Raw genomic sequence first — 17,072 nt, 5'->3', positions numbered from 1 at the left:
ATTAAAGAAAAATCATCCAAGTAGTGGATAATAATAATAATAATATTTAGCTTTTATATAGCGCTTAATACAAATGTCTTTAAGCGCTTCACAAGTATACTATTACCCCGGTCATTGGATTCAGTGCTTGCCCGCACACACTGTGTGCACAATCTCCACTCCCTGGGGAGTATTCCAGCCAGTCGTTACTTAACGCTCAAAAACTGTATGATTGAGTTCCACTCTCAAAGCCCATAGTTTCTACAGAGAAAGGTATCAAAAAGGCATGTCTGATGCCATTGCTTTGAAGGTTAAAGGTTAAAAGATTTGATCGTAAGGGGAAGGGGGGGGGGAGGCTGAAGAGAAAGAACAAAATTCTTACCAGAGAGAAGGCCATGTTTGGTCTGGTGCCACTGATGTGGAGGTTGTATCGGTCATTAGCAAAAGTTTCTTCAATGGAAGTCACAGCATCCTCAGGCTCAGAGACTGGTACCATTTCATTCCTCTGCATGAAGAACAGGGAGGACCTGGCAACGCGGACACAAAGAAAAACAAATTCAATCATAAGCAAAGATGGTGCTCCAACCAGGATGTAAACAATTAGTACATCATAAATTCCTACAGTACATTTGGTATCATAAGCTGCTCTCAATGTTTAAGTTGCAAATAGGTGGTGCAGGCCGGGGTGCATGTCGCACCAAAGTAGACAACCAGCTCAATATTTCTATTTATAATATGCCAACAAATGCATTCCTTTTTAATCAAAACCTTCCCCATTCACCCAAAATTGCAATGATGAGATATTTCTTGATGTCTCTGTCTGTTTGTGTGTGTAAAATTCTTACAATGCCTTTGTAGGACCTAACAGGTTTAACAAGTGACAAATAACAGTTCCAAATACAGGCAGTGTTCAGTGGGTTTACATTTGTTAATTTTAAGAGTTATCAGAAGAATCAACTGTCTCTGTCACATTCTTCTGCCCTCTGCAACAATTTTTCCCTTTCCGACATTCCTAAAGCAAAGTGATACTTACGATGCATCGATGATGGTCTCGCGTCTTGGTGGGGCGGTGACCTTGGCCTTTAGCATGCCGTTCTCAAAGGACAGACTGCCTCCGAGGCTCAGGGAGGAAGCCATGTTGGTCTTATGGGACAGACCGCTACGAGCGCAATGGGCATCCACCATCATGTTGCTGTTGATCTCGATGGCAGCACTGCAAAAATGGAGTTCAAGAGAAATCAAGGATTAAGTATTAATTCTGAGAGAGAAATAAAGTCATTGAAGTGTCTATGTGAAAGGTGAATGATCTGGGCCTATAAAAAGAAAGATGGTTTGCTGGATTATGTTGTATTTTCCACAGAAAGACAATTTCCCTGCACTCCAAATACTGGAACCTGTCATTTACTGTTTCCCCAAGAGAGAGACTCAGTCACAGATCATTTCAAATCCTTAGCATAGTGACGATAAACTGGAAATAAATACCCTTGTTTTTTCCCATCATTATCATCCACAGCTACCAATACAAACTTTAGAATCATCACAACCATCAATCCTCACCCAAGTAGGTCAGGTGCAACTCTCAGGGCATCCAAATACAATCTGAGATGAAGCAACAAGGCTTGATATTTAAAGTTTAGGTTTGATCTGACAAGAGCATCAAAATTCATTTTCATACGAAGCAGCGCGTCTTATAAATCCCCTTTGCACTATTTATAGCTACTTGAGCGCTCTTTATGGCAAATAATGCCTAATCGGTGCCTGTTGGTCCCCGATGATTCTCTCTTTCTTATGTTAATTGAGAGCTGACTTGATGAGATAACCACCTGTCAGTGACCTTGCAGGGAGGTATAATCCCCCTGGCCAAACTAGGAGAGACAGGCTTTAATTGACATACCTTGGTTCAAACAATCCCTGGACTGCCATTCTCCTTGGCGTGGCCATCATGCCGAGCACATCCAGCTTGCCGGATGCCTTCAGGATGGTGTTGAATGCTCCTTGGATGTTGACCTCCAGAGGCATACCAGCGATGGTCGGGATGGTCACCTTGGAAGTCTTGAAGTTCTTGTTCAGACTGTATTCATGGCTTCTCTGTGAGACTAGGGATGCGATGATCTGTATGAAGACAGAAAGCGGTGTAAAATCATCTGAACAATACATTTAAAAAATATTTTCTTCAGCTTTCATATGACCAATGAATGGAAAAACGCAAGCTGGTGTGCGAAATTTATATATATGCAAAATTGAGACGAGATTGAAGGTTTTTTATTTATGCAGGATCACTGTCATGCAAAGGAACACATGCATTTGATATGTTGATATGCTTCGCAACCAGTTGAAGTGTCACGATGTGCAGTATGAAAATGTAATGCCATTTGGTTATAGAGAGCTATTAGAGATATGCGAAATTCACAAAAATGGTGCCTAGATGACATCGCATTACGCTAATGACCTGCAAAAGTCAAGAAATGTACAGAAAGAAACAAATCTAAGAGGTGAAATGTAGATTTGTACATACCACCAAATAATGAAACATGTACGCTTATCAGTGAGCAACAGCCTTTTCCAGACCTGCCAATTAACCTCTGGAGTTCAAAAACTGTATTCTTTAATCCCAAAAGTTGTATTTTACTGACGTAGCGGAGGCATAAAAATGGCACACACACACACACACACACACACAAACTACCCCCCTCCCCAATTTTTTTTTTTGTGTGTGTGTTTTCGGAAAATTGTATTTTATTGAGGAAAATCATACTGTCGTATTTACTTGGCAGCTCTGCTTTTCCCTCTCAATCACACACATTTAATAACATTACCATGATATCTCTGAATCTCTACGTTATCATCAATCTCACCTCCATCAGCCTTTCCCTGCTGAACCTCTCGGCCATACGTTCGATGTCATCACGATCCTTGTAGAAGACGTCGTTACCAAGAACCTTCATGGCTACGAAAGCTCCCTCAGCCTCCTCCTCGACATCATGACTTGTTTCGTACTGTCAACATGAACAGCAAAATCAATACTCATCAATGCAAATATTTTCTGTTTATTTTTAAATACAGACTAGAAGTTGAGGAAAATGAAACTAAGACAACAGATGAGACAACCACTAAGTGGAGGAAGATAATTAAGGATTCACAGAAAATGCATCTACAATCTGCTTTCAAGTAAATACAGATATATAATTTAAAATATAATTTGATCTTATTTACAAATGTGAAAAAATGCTTGTTATAAATATTTATGTATGATGTTATCTGTGACTTTGTATCTGAGTAAAGGTTTATTTCAAACACAAAAAACAAAAAATACTCATCAATGCATCAAAGATAAATTAAATATTTGTAACTCATATTGCTCCCTTGATTCAATGAATAGCAAACCCATGCTGACAGTCGCTTTGAATTTGTATGTTTGATAACCAGGCTTAACAAGTAGAGATAAAGGAGGGAGATATGGAAAACTCTACATGAAAAACAAATTATCTCAACATATTTCTTTAAGTATTAAAATGATCTTCATTAAATGTGTTCCTACAAAAAGAAGAAGCATACATTTTTCTTTTCACACAATAAAATTTGTTTTTCCTGAAATTTTCTTAAATGCTTTTTCACCAGAGAGATAGAGATGCATCCATTCATTTATTTTACACTTTTAACGCAAGGGGTACAGTTGCTATTACTCCATAAGGATGTTAAGAGACCATGACATGGAGTCTGATCTATTCTGTACAATATGTAGCCTGAAACAAGAGAGACGACAGGGCCTGCCTGAAACCTGTACCAACAACAAAAGGATAATTTTTACCTGATTCTTGATCCTGTTGAGAGCAGAGGTCTTTATACCCTCTCTCCTCTGTCTGTTGACACGCTTATTCATCATCCTGTGGACCTTCTCGATCATGTTAGCTTCACGATCTTCTTCGCTAAGAGTCATCAGTTCCTCGAGGGCATCCTGGAATCCAACAGTCCTTGCATCCAACTAAACAAAAATCAAACATACAGGTACGTGTGAATTACCAGTGGTAAAAGTCACTAAACATGAAGACTAGCTTGGGACTGATATGATGCCCAGGTTTGCTGTGGCAAAACCGCGCCATTTATTAATGACAAAATGTGAGCGTTACATTTCTGTATTTTGCATCGCTTGCAGTTGCCATTCATATCAATAACATTTTTTAAACGGCAGCTTTTTTTTTTTCATATCAAAACGAGCCTTTAGAGTCGACATCAAACAAACATGCCACTTCATGACTTGGTTCTTTTTTAATAGTTGTAATTTGGTTGAAATACCAATTAATGTGTCTGTGAAGGTTTCTGAAGCATCAAACCCATGGTCCCACTAGAAAATACTCCAACTTGCCTTCATATCTCGAGGGTCAGGGAAATATTACATTATGAAAAATTTCTCATGGCGGTAGTAACAGTCAAGTCCACTCATTGGTAATTAAAAAACAGCCGTTATTGAGTTAACATCCGAATGGTGTTGAATTCCCCATGAAAACCCACTACTATGAGCCTTTAAAGGAAGTATCACACACCTCAAAGAGATCAAATCCATAACCAAAGAGATCCACATTCATGGCTAGGCGGGCACTCCTTGGGAGATAAGACTGTGAGGAGAAGACTACATCACTGTCGAAGTGGATTCCATTGCCAGACTCGTCTAAAAAATACAAAATAAAGAAAGAGGTTTTATATTAATAATAATCAGAAGAAGAATTTAAGTATATGAGATTTGTAAGGTGCCAAATCCACTTGACATCAAATGCTCAAGGCGCACTTGTGAAACAAAAAACAGAGACAGAGATCATTTAAAAGCACATGTCAGCACATTTCATTTGCAACTTCAAGTAATGTATGTACTACAATCCTCTCGATCAAATAAATGGGTTTAGTGAAACTCACCATCAAAATAAGAAAGACCATAGTTGTGAGAGAACTTCCTGTAGTCCATGCCACACTTGGTGACGTTGGCAAGGGGACTCTGGCTGATTGCAGTCTGGAGGTCAACCACCATGGGGTCCTGGGAATTCCTGAGGTTGGCAAGATGACTGGACACATAGCAGGTCACTGGAAGATGGAAGACAATAGGAAACAGTTAAGACTGACCTTACGACAGCAGGATGTATTGAGGATATCAGTAACATGATGAAAAGTGATAAAAACTTTCGACAATCAATCTTTAATAGATATTGAATAGCCATAATTACAAATTCAAAACTGAATTTATCTTTGTAAAATATTGATTGATTCTAAACTACTCATTGCATTTTAAACAATGGATATTAATTATAAACCAGCAAGAAACACAGTCAAGATTGGGAATAACCTACCCCATTAAACTTAACATCATTTGGGTTAAAGTTATTACAGATAACACTAAATTACTAAAGTACTACATGCATGTACATTCCAGTTATTTGAAAATTGCATAGCACCTTCATTAATATTTATATGAATTAAGGAAATCATCACATCCTTTAATAATAGTTTCTTTTTATCTTTGATTCCCTTTCATAACATGATGAAATCTGGGGAATTATCCTCTTCAAAATGTCAATACCAAAATACAGCTTGGATCATTCAGATAAATATCTTATCTGGTACATTAGGGACCAAACTTGTTGCATCCCTATCAGTTGCATTGGCACCGATCCCACTCCTGACACCATCTACAACAGAACAGGTGGGTGTTTCACAAAGATCCTAAGTTGAACTTATCTCTAAGTTGGACTTAACAATTATGGCAAGCCGTTAGCATCTTAGAAAATATTTTGTAAAAGTTATTTTAAAGGGCATAAAATGTTGATTCAAATCATTCATATTTTCTATTATCAAGGAGATTTCGTGTTCTTGATGTCAAATTTATGAAAAGTCTAAAATAATTGAATTTTTGCTTCTTAATATATTTTATTTTAATGCTACAAATGGCTCTCCATAATTTTTTAGTCCAACTTAGAATTAAGTTTTACTTATAATCTTTGTGAAACACCTCCCAGGGTGTCCATGACCTTCAGGTCAGCCTACCTTGGTTAGTTGGTTCAACAGCCATGGTGTTAGCAATGCCCTGCAGGAGTGTCTCAGAGGGGCACCTGATGATGGCACGGTAGGCAGCGATCCTCAGCTCACTGTCATTATCGATGGTGCTAAAGATACGCATGTATCGATCAGTCTGATGGTGAAAAGAGATAACCATCAACAAATAAAACTACTTTCTATGTATTGTTGCAATTTGAGAGATGCATAAAGACTTTATCTATTTAATAAGACTATTAAGGCAAAAGCTAGATCCTCTTTAATAGTGAGAGGGTATTGATTCAAGGTTCAAGGGAGAATCATTGAAATCAAATTTTATGTTTCGTTCCTTTCATCCTAAGACAGCAAATGGAAGAATATCAATGATGTAATATATGTTTTGACAAATCATTACTGGTAAATTTGCTGTCCTCACCCAGAAACAAGTGCTTAAATAATTAAGTTTCTTCCAAAGGAAATTGAAAAATAAGCTTTTAAAATCTGAATTTCTTAAGATACATGTAGATTGTAAATTGGGTTAAAAGGGGATGGCATCTCATACCTCAGTCACACCACCGAGACTAACACAGAACGGAAAAGAGAACCCCCCCCCCCCCCCCCCCCAAAAAAAAAAAAAAAAAAAAAAAAAATATATATATATATATATATATATATAATAATAATAAATAAATTAAATAAAATAAATAAAAATAAATAAATAAATTTTAAAAAATGCTGAACGGCCATTATTCAGGCGGTGTGGTGTCCGTTTGACAGTATGACTGAGCCACTGAGGTACCAACAAAAAAATCTTGCTTACAGGGACATCATTGCACGATGCTCTTCGGTAGGCTTGGATTGCAGCAACACGGAGCAGGCCGGGGTTCTGGTCCCTGTTGCATTTGTTGAGAAGACTCTTGCTCTGGATGAGACCCATGTTACCGATGGCCCTCACAGACATCAGGATCTATAGACATCAATGATATGACAGCATACATGTAGTTTGCGATTGGGAAAAAATTATGTCAGCCTAGTAACATTACAATGGGATCCAAAAGCCAACAAACTGCCAGTGAAAGAATGGTTTTCTGAGACGTTGTAACATTTTTATCCATAAGGGCAGAAAAGATTAGGACAGATTATCAGTTTCACAAAAAGGTTGAAATCAACATCCTGACAGTTTATCATAACATGTTTAAGTCACGATCTGTGAATGACTTAAAATAGGAGGAAATACAAATCCTCTTTTATATGAAGAGAATTATGTATGTTGAAATCAGACCAACTTTTAAAAAGTCATCAATTGTGTTCAATCAACAAACACATATTTTTGGTCAAAGAACTGCAGATATGGTTATGATAATACAGCTCAAATATCTAGATCCATCTTTGAATGAAAGCGACAGGTTAGATTGGAAAATGCCCCCTAGAGGTACAGTTACATACTACATATGAACATGATATCCACCTACCTTCTTCTCATCCTCTTCACTCTCTGGTAGGCAGGAATCATGGAGGTTATCTTCAAAGACGACGGCAGCGCTCAAGATGTCTGCATCCCTGGAGCAGTCCTCCTCTGACATGCGACAGTATTGGTGGATCATGGAGGAGAGGGCGTAATATGCTGGCAGGTTCATTTCCTGGTTTCCACCCACATAGCGCTGAAACAAACGATGGTAAAACAGATGTGTCATGTTCCGGTAACTTTTACACGGGTTAAAATGTGGTGTTTTTTTTTAAAGGCTGAATGTACATTGTTTGTTTTGAGAACCATTAAATTCACAAAAAAGGATCAAGGTCTGGAAGACCTGTGAATAATTTGTTTTGAGAACCATTAAATTCATGAAAAATAGAAACTGTTTTCGAGGTGTAATCATACTTCCTGGACTCCATTTATATAGCACTGAAACAAAGAATGATAATGACAGACGTGTCATGTTCGGTAACTTTTACATGGGTTTTTAATAGGTGTTTTGAAGTCTAAAAGTACGAGGTCAGAAGGACCTGTGAATGATTTGTTTGGAAAAACATTGGATTCATGAAAGTAGCAAATATATTTTCAAGCTGTAATCAGTGACGGGTGATCCAACCTTTGCTTTGGTGACAAATCTATCAAGGTTATACAGTAAGAATTAGGATTGCAATTAGATTTTACGCTAAGTTTAGGTTTAGGGATTATGTTTAGAGTTGGTGCAGAGCTGAATGGGTTAGCGTAGGTCTCTGAAATGGAGCAATCGTCACATGAGCAAGTGTCTTACAGTCAAATGCAAAAGCTACTCTTTGATAATTACCTTGACGAGGTTGATCATGTTCTTGGTAGGGTTCTTGTGGAAGACAAGCTTCATGAACCACTTCCTAAGGTAGAATTCGTTTTCAACCGAGTTCTCAGATGCGATGATGGAATGGAATCCCTGAGCACACTGCTCCGTGTCGCAATCAGTCAGAGCATCCTTCACCATTTTACTGAAGGGATACAAACAGTACAAGATCGTATAATAATGATGATAATAATGATAATAATAATAATAGTAAAAGTGGGTTGTTGGAAATTGCTCATGTCTGGCACTGCCACGCCTGGTGCTCCAATGTATTTACCATGGCTTAAGCATAGCTATCCACCAAACCACAACACCACTATACAACCATATGATGTGAATTGGAATGAAAAAATAAAGATTGAATCTGGCTCGCATGTATGTGTATCAAAGACAACTCATTGCCTTTTTAGAACATAAAACAGTATGTTCAACTAATACATGTTATCAATCTACCCACACAAAAATATACGAACCATACCCAGAGACTAAATAGAACTCACTCTAGTAAATACCAGAACAAATATCAGATGATAAAATACAATAAATTACATACAAACAAACACAGGAGAATGCTAGAATGACTTCCAGGTTCAATTACCAAGTCTCTCAAAGACATACATATGACATGAGGCAGAAATGGATGCCTCCAGGAACCTGGTGGCTACTGTATTAAGCCCATGGAAATGAATGAATTCAGATGTCAATGGGTTTGACTTACATGACTTCATTTGTCTCTACTTCTGGGCAAATCCTGAAGAGCCTGTTGATAACAGTGTTCATGTTATTGGTGTCAAGTTCTCCAAACTGCTTGGTCAGAGTTTCGAAGAGGCCGGGAGTCTCGGAACTGATCCCGTTGGTGATGGAGTTGCAGATCTGGGTGATCGTGTTTCGGACATCGTCGCTGTTGATCTCGGAAACCTGGATGGGGTCCTCGTACAGAAGGCTGGTCCTGCGGGCAAACTCACTACCTGTGGTAACAGAGAGTGAAGATAATGTGGTCTGATGAAAACTCAAGTTCACAGGAGAATGGTATAAATGAATGTCTAATTTTGTGAGGCTCTAATGCATTTTTTCATTGTGACTGGGCATCATCTATTGCTCCTCCTCGTCTGTGAAATTCCCTCCCATTATCTAATTTTCACCACTATAGTTCATCTTATTTTCTATTATGATGTTAATGTTCCCTTTTCTTAACAAGTCTAAGGATTCTTTCACAGTAGATCTATTTGCTTTCTGTAGGATCACATTTGCAAAGCGCATAGAGGCTTTTCAGTATTATGCACTATAAAAGTATCATTTGTATTACAGTCAAACCTGCTTTAGTGACCAGGAAAAAATTTCTTTAAAATTTTGGGGGCTACTTTTCAAGCTTGCTTGCATAAAAATAACACTCTTTAATTTGTTTTGCATTGAACTCTATACAAAATTTGGGGGGTCTTTTAAGACTTTCGGGGGCTCTTTTGGGCATTTCGGGGGCTAGATTGCCCCGAGCCCCCGTGTATCTTTTTCCCTGTTAGTGACCACCTGTCTACAACAAGCACATTTTTTGTTTACCTTGAAATTGGTTTCTCATTGAAACATGTACTGAAGGAATCTGTCTACAACACCTGTCTACAAAGACCAGTGTTTGCGTTTCCCTTGGGTCAATCGCTGTAGACAGGTTTGACTGTACTATTATTATTCTTTGTAACTTACTGAGTGACGATGAGATGGTTGACCTGACATCTGTCTTGGTGATGGATGTATGAACCATGATCTCTGGTTGGGAGTCTGACGCAGCGAAAGGTCTGAGGGCATGTGTCTCGTGGCATTCTACAGAGCTGATGCTTTGGCTGTCCATCTGGTATTCACATTCCATCCTGCTGGTTAGAGGGCTTGCAGTAGGCTAGGAGAAATGTAAGATTGATACATTAACCTATGGAGCTGTAACGCTTCAGTGACCCTTGCTTTTTAGAAAAAGCACTTCAAGGATTCAAACAATTCAAGGATAGAAAATACCATTAATACCATTTATTTTGAATACCATCAGTTCTCAGGGCCACGTTTGAACAGCTAAATCCTGAGTATTTTATATACTCATAAGGATTGAAAATACATTCAATACCATCAATTTCAACCACCATCAGTTCTCAGGGCCACGTTTTAACTGCTGAATCATGTCAGGAAACCTGTCTGTCCTTGCATTATGGCCCCTTACAAATATGGTCTCACAAATCAAAATGCGGAGTATGGTTCAATTTTGTAAAAATGCCCATTTATTTTTAAAACCCAGCCCAAAGGTCAATGAAAATTGGGCACTACCACTGGATACATAGTAGATGTTCTCTAAAGGTTTCTGCTATGAGTGAATATTCACAACCTAAAACTCTTGATTGATCAAACGCTTCATTTAGCATTTCAGGTTCATTTGGGCTATTCATTGTAACTAAATGGCCACTGAAAGTTGGATAGGCAACAAGCAATGATCCAAGTTGATGGCAGATGATTTTAATTCAAATTTGAAGCAAGAGCTCTGCTTCTTAGAATTCAAAATTGAACAAAAAAATTGCTCCTGAATGATTGGTTAATGATGAAATACTTACAGCAAGAAGATGAACAGGGATGGCATCCACGAACATGTTGAGGTTGGTTCTGTGTTTGCACATGAGGAAGTCATTACTCTTGAGGAAGGTCATCTCTCCTGTAGGGCTGTATACAGGCATGCATGTACCAGTCACACCAGTCTGTTAATGACAAGGACCAGAGGGAGAAGATGGGTCACAAAATTGATACAACATTCAAAGCCACTGTAATAGTTTGGCCAGGAGGGAGGGATTAGACCTCCCTGCATGGTCACTGACAGTATATCTCATCAAATCAGTTCTCATTTAACAAAAGAAGGATCATCGGGGACCAATGGTCAATGATTAGGCATTGTGTGCTATATAGAGGATGCCAGTAGCTATAAGTAGTGCAGGGGGGGCTTCAAAGATGATGTAATCAGCTGCAATTCAACACACATAGATGTAGTACAAGACAGAAAAAGTCTGAATCATGAGTAATTTTGTTATAATGTACATTGCTTACAGGTGTATACAAAAAAATCTTATTATATAATTGCTTTTCTTGAATGATTTTTGGTTTCTTTCATATCTTTGATAAAATTGTTGGCCTCTTCTACCTTTTATCCAACATCTCTCTCTTTCTCTCTCTTTCTACCTCTCTCTTTCTCTTTTTCTCTCTCTGTCCCTCTCTATCAGTCCATATTTATTCTTACCTCGAAAGCTCCACCCTCTTCCAGAACATTGTTTGAGGTAGTTCTCTTGGTCTGCATGTGAGAGAGGAAGCCCCTCTTCACGTTGAGAGCCCAGATCTCTTCCCCGGCCTCAGGGCAGACAGAGGTGATGGTGCCGTTGCCCTCCATCGAGAAGCGCAGAGGATGAGCCTCAAGGGCAAGGGAGAAGGTGGAGGCGGTCTCCGCGGCAACCATGATGCCATCTTGGCGTTTCTCTTGGATGCTGATATCGCTGAGCTGAAGTATTGAGACGTAACAATGTAAATCATCATTATGAGGCAAGCAAACATAACATAATTATTTGCTCTGTTATAGAGAGTTATCAAAAAAAAAAAATTATGAATTCTTGATGAAATTTGATTTCCTTGCATGATCTCCCAGACAAAAAAAGAAAAAAAGAAAAAAAAAAGAGATAAAACATTGTCACAGAAAGATTTATGTTTAGCCTACAAGTGTTTTGGCGTTGTTATTATTATTACTTATACTGCACTTTTCCCATAAGGCCCAAAGCGCTTACAGTGGATGAAAATAAAAATTAAATAAATACATGTAATAAGAAAAACAGTCTTACAACTACAAACTGCAAAAAAGATGTGTTTTTATATTATCTATCTGCTATCTTAGGATATCTGTGTAGATTTCAAAATATACTAAGGATGACAAACAATGAATTTGTTCTTGGTCAGGTCAGTCAGTAGAGCGTCCGCCTCACAACCGGGAGGTCATGGGTTCGAACCCCGGCTGCGTCATACCAAAAGACGTTAAAAGATGGGAGTTGCTGCTACCTTGTTTGGCGTTCAACAATAAGGGATAGAGCAACGTCGATCTGGTGCTGCTCAGTGGCTGCCGGGCTCACAATCAATTGGGCAAAAAGAATTTCCGTTTCGGTTTAATAAAATTTGGAGTGGACTTTAAAAGATTATTATTATTATTATTATTATTATTAATTTGCCCCCCCCCCCCAAAAAAAAATTAATTAAAGCGATACATTACCGCTCGTCAATTTGCTTACCTTAAGCACCATGTCACATGCCGAGAGACCTTCAATGACAGCTACGGCCCCAATACGGACGGTAGAGGACTGGTCACTGGTCGGGCCACTGATTCTGCTGTCAATTTCGACGTCATATGAGAAGTAGTAGCTCTTGAAAGCTCTGAACATTCCCTCGTCATCTGCCCAAGATAAATTACACACAGATTTCATAAGTACTCCTCAAATTCAGTCTATGTCTACGTAATCGTAACTTGAGGTCCCAGTTTAACATTATAAGTATTTTTAAAAAGGGAGGGGGTGAGATGGTAGTGCTTTAATCCAGTCCCTCTGATAGGGATACAGCTCTATGTTTCACTTATGCTTCACATGATTAGACTTGCCAATATCATTGTTTTCATTATCATCCTCATGACCCCTACCATCATCCTCATTAATCATCTCCTCCTCATCACCATCCTCTCCCCTTTCTCATTTCTCACCCTCATCATCCTAACTCCCATCACCACCACCATCACCATCTTCAATCTTCAACATGCTTAAAGGCATTGTTTAAAAATGTCAAATCTGAGATGCATGGCCCTACGTGTTATCAGCGACTGTGAAAGCCCTAAAAGAATTGCGCTTCAAAATTATCATGAAGTGCCTCAAAAAGTACATTTTTTTGAGTGACCGGTTTTACCATATAGGCCTGCGGTACTCATTTCCCAAATAGAATGTTAAATATCTTGATAATCAGATGGGCGATCGACTTGTATAAACGTCATGAGATTCATCCAGAATGACCTAAAAAGTGTGATTGCAGCATGAGCTAAATCTAGAATTTTGTTTAGAATCTGAGAGTGACACAAAGATACCGAATCCCTTTAGCAACATCCACATGATTCAAATATTATTTCATACAATGAACATAAATTAAATGCACTCTAATTCCATTCCCATCATGCACATTATTTTATAAACATAATGAAAAATAATTCATCCTTTTTTCTTTGTTTTCTTTAGTGTCTGTTATTGTTAATGTTAGTGTTAATTCATCAAATACCCAACATTTACAATGCATTGCATATTACAGCTGTTTACTAAGCAAACAAACATAATTGACACCTCTCTCATTCCGAGTCTCACTCAATCTACTTCTAAAATATTCAACTCATTGGACATCATGAAAATAAAAGGGAGACACCAAAATTATCAAATGGGACTGAACTTGTGACTGAAGCTTCAAAACTTTCACTTTCCTTTATTCCACATGGAATAAAAATGAAATTATTTTGTCTTCCTAGTCAGTATATACCATGAGATAAAACTTATACAAGATTTCAAAATACATACGGCCATTTCCGAGTGTAAAGCTGCGCTGCCAAATACAGTTGAATGTAGATCTAGATCTAAGTAGAAGTTCTCAAACGTACTGAAACTATACACAACTGAAAGCCAGAGTTTTACAGTCAGATTTTCATATTTATCGTCTAGCAGATATATTTTAATCATCTAATATGCAAAAACAAATTTATTGATAGAGTAAATAAATTTATTTTATAAATTCCCATCAACATTTACCTTTTTAGTAAATAAAAAAGAATGACAAAATTGGTACAAACAGCTGGATCTAGGTCCATGACCTATTCTAATCTGACCAATAGGAGAGCGAGTTGATGTAAACAATGATCAGCTGGGTATACACGTGCAACCTTTCAGGAAAGTGATTATCTTTACCGAGAAACCCTCACCGTGACGCACAAACAAATGATGCAAATCTCGAGTACCTACATGTTATGCACCCTTTTATGGCCCCTACCTTCAAGCAGCCAAGTTTTGTGGCTGCTTGTTGTTCCATTTTCTCTTCTGACCTCTAATGTCACTGTTCCCAAGCTAGCACTCTCCATCTCTTTATTCTTCTCTTTTGCTCACTCTCTTTCTCATGTTCTCTTCTGGCCTTTGGTGAAAGTTTGGTCTCTCACGTACCGACTTCTCTTATCGAACTCTGCACAAAACTTGACATACCCCTAGTACAGTGTGTATATTCATGATACAAACCTACATGACTTTTGTTTTAATAGATGATCATCTAAAACCAATGATCTTGACGAAGAAAAAAGAAGGAATGTATTCTTACCTCGACTATTGCATTCTTCTGCACATTGCGTTTCCCTCACTGGTCCTGTAAAATAACAAATAAACACAGATGAAATCAAACAGTTAATAATGAGATTTTGTTACTCTAGATTTCAAATTCAACAAAGAAAGCTGTTCACAAATATTTGAACCACACGAATTTACTTCAGGTCAACATCTCCCATCATACTTCAGAAAAATAAGTTTAATAAGTTAGACACTTAAAGAAAATATTTGAAGAATAAAAAAAGGTTCTTTAATATAAATTAAACGATAGGACCGAAAGCATCCTGTTCACAAACGTGGACGGGGTTATAATATAAACCTAGCTTATATTTATATTTATTCCTCATCACCTCGTGAATTGGAAAACGAAAATACGAAAGGAAGCAGATTAGTTGTGTGATTATATTTGTGTTAGAGAAAGGAGCTTTGGCTTTGGAGACGAGCCAACCTCCAGCTGTTTTACTCGGTACAAGTTTGTTTACATGCAGTTAATAAAAAGTACTTTCCAAGAACGTTCCTACTCGGACCCTGGAATAAATGTGTCAATAAACCTACCTGACAAAGCGTGGCAATGTTTAGATGCAAGGTTATTGACTTATCTTCTACGTCTTTCTTCAAAGAGCAATATAAAAACACACAAACACAATAAATAAACCTCGTTTTAAATTTCCTGTCCTTCGCGGACTAAGGAAACCTTCAATCTTGTTGGATTTCCTTGTTGTTTCGAAATCACAAGGACTTTCGAAAAAAAATCAACAAGGAAAATTTCAGGCGTTCCGATTACGTAATGAGTAATTGTAATGTATAGTGATGGGCAGGGCTTGAGTTTTAAAAGCAGCTGCGAACTTGTTTTGAAAGTTGAAATATTGCACCAGAGCTAAAAGTAAAAGGACCTTGGCATCATAAATCTAAGGGCGTTCACAATTGTATGGAGATGGAGTACTTGAATTTGAAGTTGCAAGGACACACGTGATCCAAGTTCGTTATTTTGTACTGAGCCATCGCTTAAAGACCGTCAATACCACTGGGCCAGAAGGGATTAGACCACACAGCAAGGTCACTGACAGGTGGCTATCTCATTAACTCAGCTCTCAACTAACATAAGAAAAAGAGGATCATGGGGGATCAACAGGCACCGATTGGGGAAGTTATCCATATAGAGGGAGCAAGTAGCTACAGGTAGGACAGTGGGGCTAAAATTCCCTGTGCATGTATTTTTGAAAAGAGAGACGAAACAGTTGGTATAAAAGGTATATTATTATGTCAGTAAACCGGTCTATTATGTCTTGTCTAATGAATGACAGTATATCAGAAGAGGTTTAATATTAACTTAAAATGTAGTTACACAGGGCTCACAGAACAAAAGCAATGTCATTAAATAATAATGTTGGGTTGCTTTTACTAAATGAACTCTGCAAAAGCAGGTGAAAAGCGAGAAAACTTTCCGAAACAAAAGGTAACACATTGGAGGAAGGCGCTGAGAAGTAGACCCGTCCGTCAATATCTAATTCTAAAAAAGAACTTTAATCCACTTGAGTCTTTGGGATTAGTTCGTAAAATCGATTGTCTTTTGTTGTACACCAATCAATCAATCAGGCAGTTGAAGCACCAATCAACTGATCAAGCGAACCATGAAGAACCAAGTTTAAGATTTCGTTTAATCAATAACATGCTAAAATAAGAATTGTCACGTTTAGGACGACACCAGCTGCGAGTTGTGGTTATGTCATCTCTTCATCTCTTTTGTACCTATATCTTCTCCTTCTCTCTCTCTCTCTCTCTCTCTCTCTCTCTCTCTCTCTCTCTCTCTCTCTCTCTCTATCTCACATTCAATAATCGTTATCCTTCATGTCAGTAGGCCATTATTTATATCGTATAATTATGTCAAACACAAACAAATATAATTCGCATATCCCGACATATGCCATGGATGGATATAAGCTAAGTGAAAAGGAATATATAACATGGCGTCAGATGCGATTTAAAAAAAAAAAAACAAGATGACTTGTCAATGCTCAATATGCAAGGAATTCATCTCGATGATTTTTAAACATCGTCAGAAAAATATTTGTCCTAGATTATGAAAAGCAAAGGATGTATATAATATTTCTATCAAATACTAGATGAGCTGATGAGGAGTAACATAGTGAAATAATGAAGAAAGAACATATATGAAGAACAACAATGTTTTAAAAAGCAAAATTGGAACATACCAGCTAGAGATCCAGCCGCTACGCAAGCGAGGACTAACAACGTTTTGAAATCCATAATTGGTCCCAGTAATGGGTAGAATTATCCCAATGGAACTCCAAAGATATAGATGCTCTTCTCCTGGCTGAAGAGCTTCCAATTATTAAATCGAGATGCA

The 17,072-nt window shown here is 37.9% G+C and overlaps 1 protein-coding gene across 1 annotated transcript in view; it reads right to left on the bottom strand.

Annotated features, from left to right (window-relative positions):
• The window catches only part of LOC115928612, a 51,632-nt gene extending 34,563 nt beyond the window's left edge, over positions 1-17,069 (bottom strand). The window contains exons 1-18 of the mRNA XM_030996064.1: positions 16,918-17,069; positions 14,700-14,744; positions 12,602-12,762; positions 11,572-11,826; positions 10,898-11,038; positions 10,011-10,200; positions 9,034-9,283; positions 8,289-8,460; positions 7,470-7,658; positions 6,818-6,964; positions 6,010-6,154; positions 4,888-5,052; positions 4,521-4,645; positions 3,788-3,961; positions 2,835-2,975; positions 1,874-2,091; positions 1,013-1,192; positions 362-506 (exon numbers count right to left, since the gene is read on the bottom strand). Of these exons, the coding sequence (XP_030851924.1) occupies positions 362-506; positions 1,013-1,192; positions 1,874-2,091; positions 2,835-2,975; positions 3,788-3,961; positions 4,521-4,645; positions 4,888-5,052; positions 6,010-6,154; positions 6,818-6,964; positions 7,470-7,658; positions 8,289-8,460; positions 9,034-9,283; positions 10,011-10,200; positions 10,898-11,038; positions 11,572-11,826; positions 12,602-12,762; positions 14,700-14,744; positions 16,918-16,972 (2,898 nt within the window). The 5' untranslated portion in view covers positions 16,973-17,069. The remainder of the gene's footprint in view (positions 1-361; positions 507-1,012; positions 1,193-1,873; positions 2,092-2,834; positions 2,976-3,787; positions 3,962-4,520; positions 4,646-4,887; positions 5,053-6,009; positions 6,155-6,817; positions 6,965-7,469; positions 7,659-8,288; positions 8,461-9,033; positions 9,284-10,010; positions 10,201-10,897; positions 11,039-11,571; positions 11,827-12,601; positions 12,763-14,699; positions 14,745-16,917) is intronic.
• Between the last annotated feature and the right edge of the window lie 3 nt (positions 17,070-17,072).

Source organism: Strongylocentrotus purpuratus, unplaced genomic scaffold (assembly GCF_000002235.5).
Source record: "Strongylocentrotus purpuratus isolate Spur 01 unplaced genomic scaffold, Spur_5.0 spur5_scaffold_3, whole genome shotgun sequence".
NCBI classification, from domain to species: Eukaryota; Metazoa; Echinodermata; class Echinoidea; order Camarodonta; family Strongylocentrotidae; genus Strongylocentrotus; species Strongylocentrotus purpuratus.
Note: the sequence above shows the minus strand (reverse complement) of the source record. Positions and strands in the feature narration are given on the sequence as shown.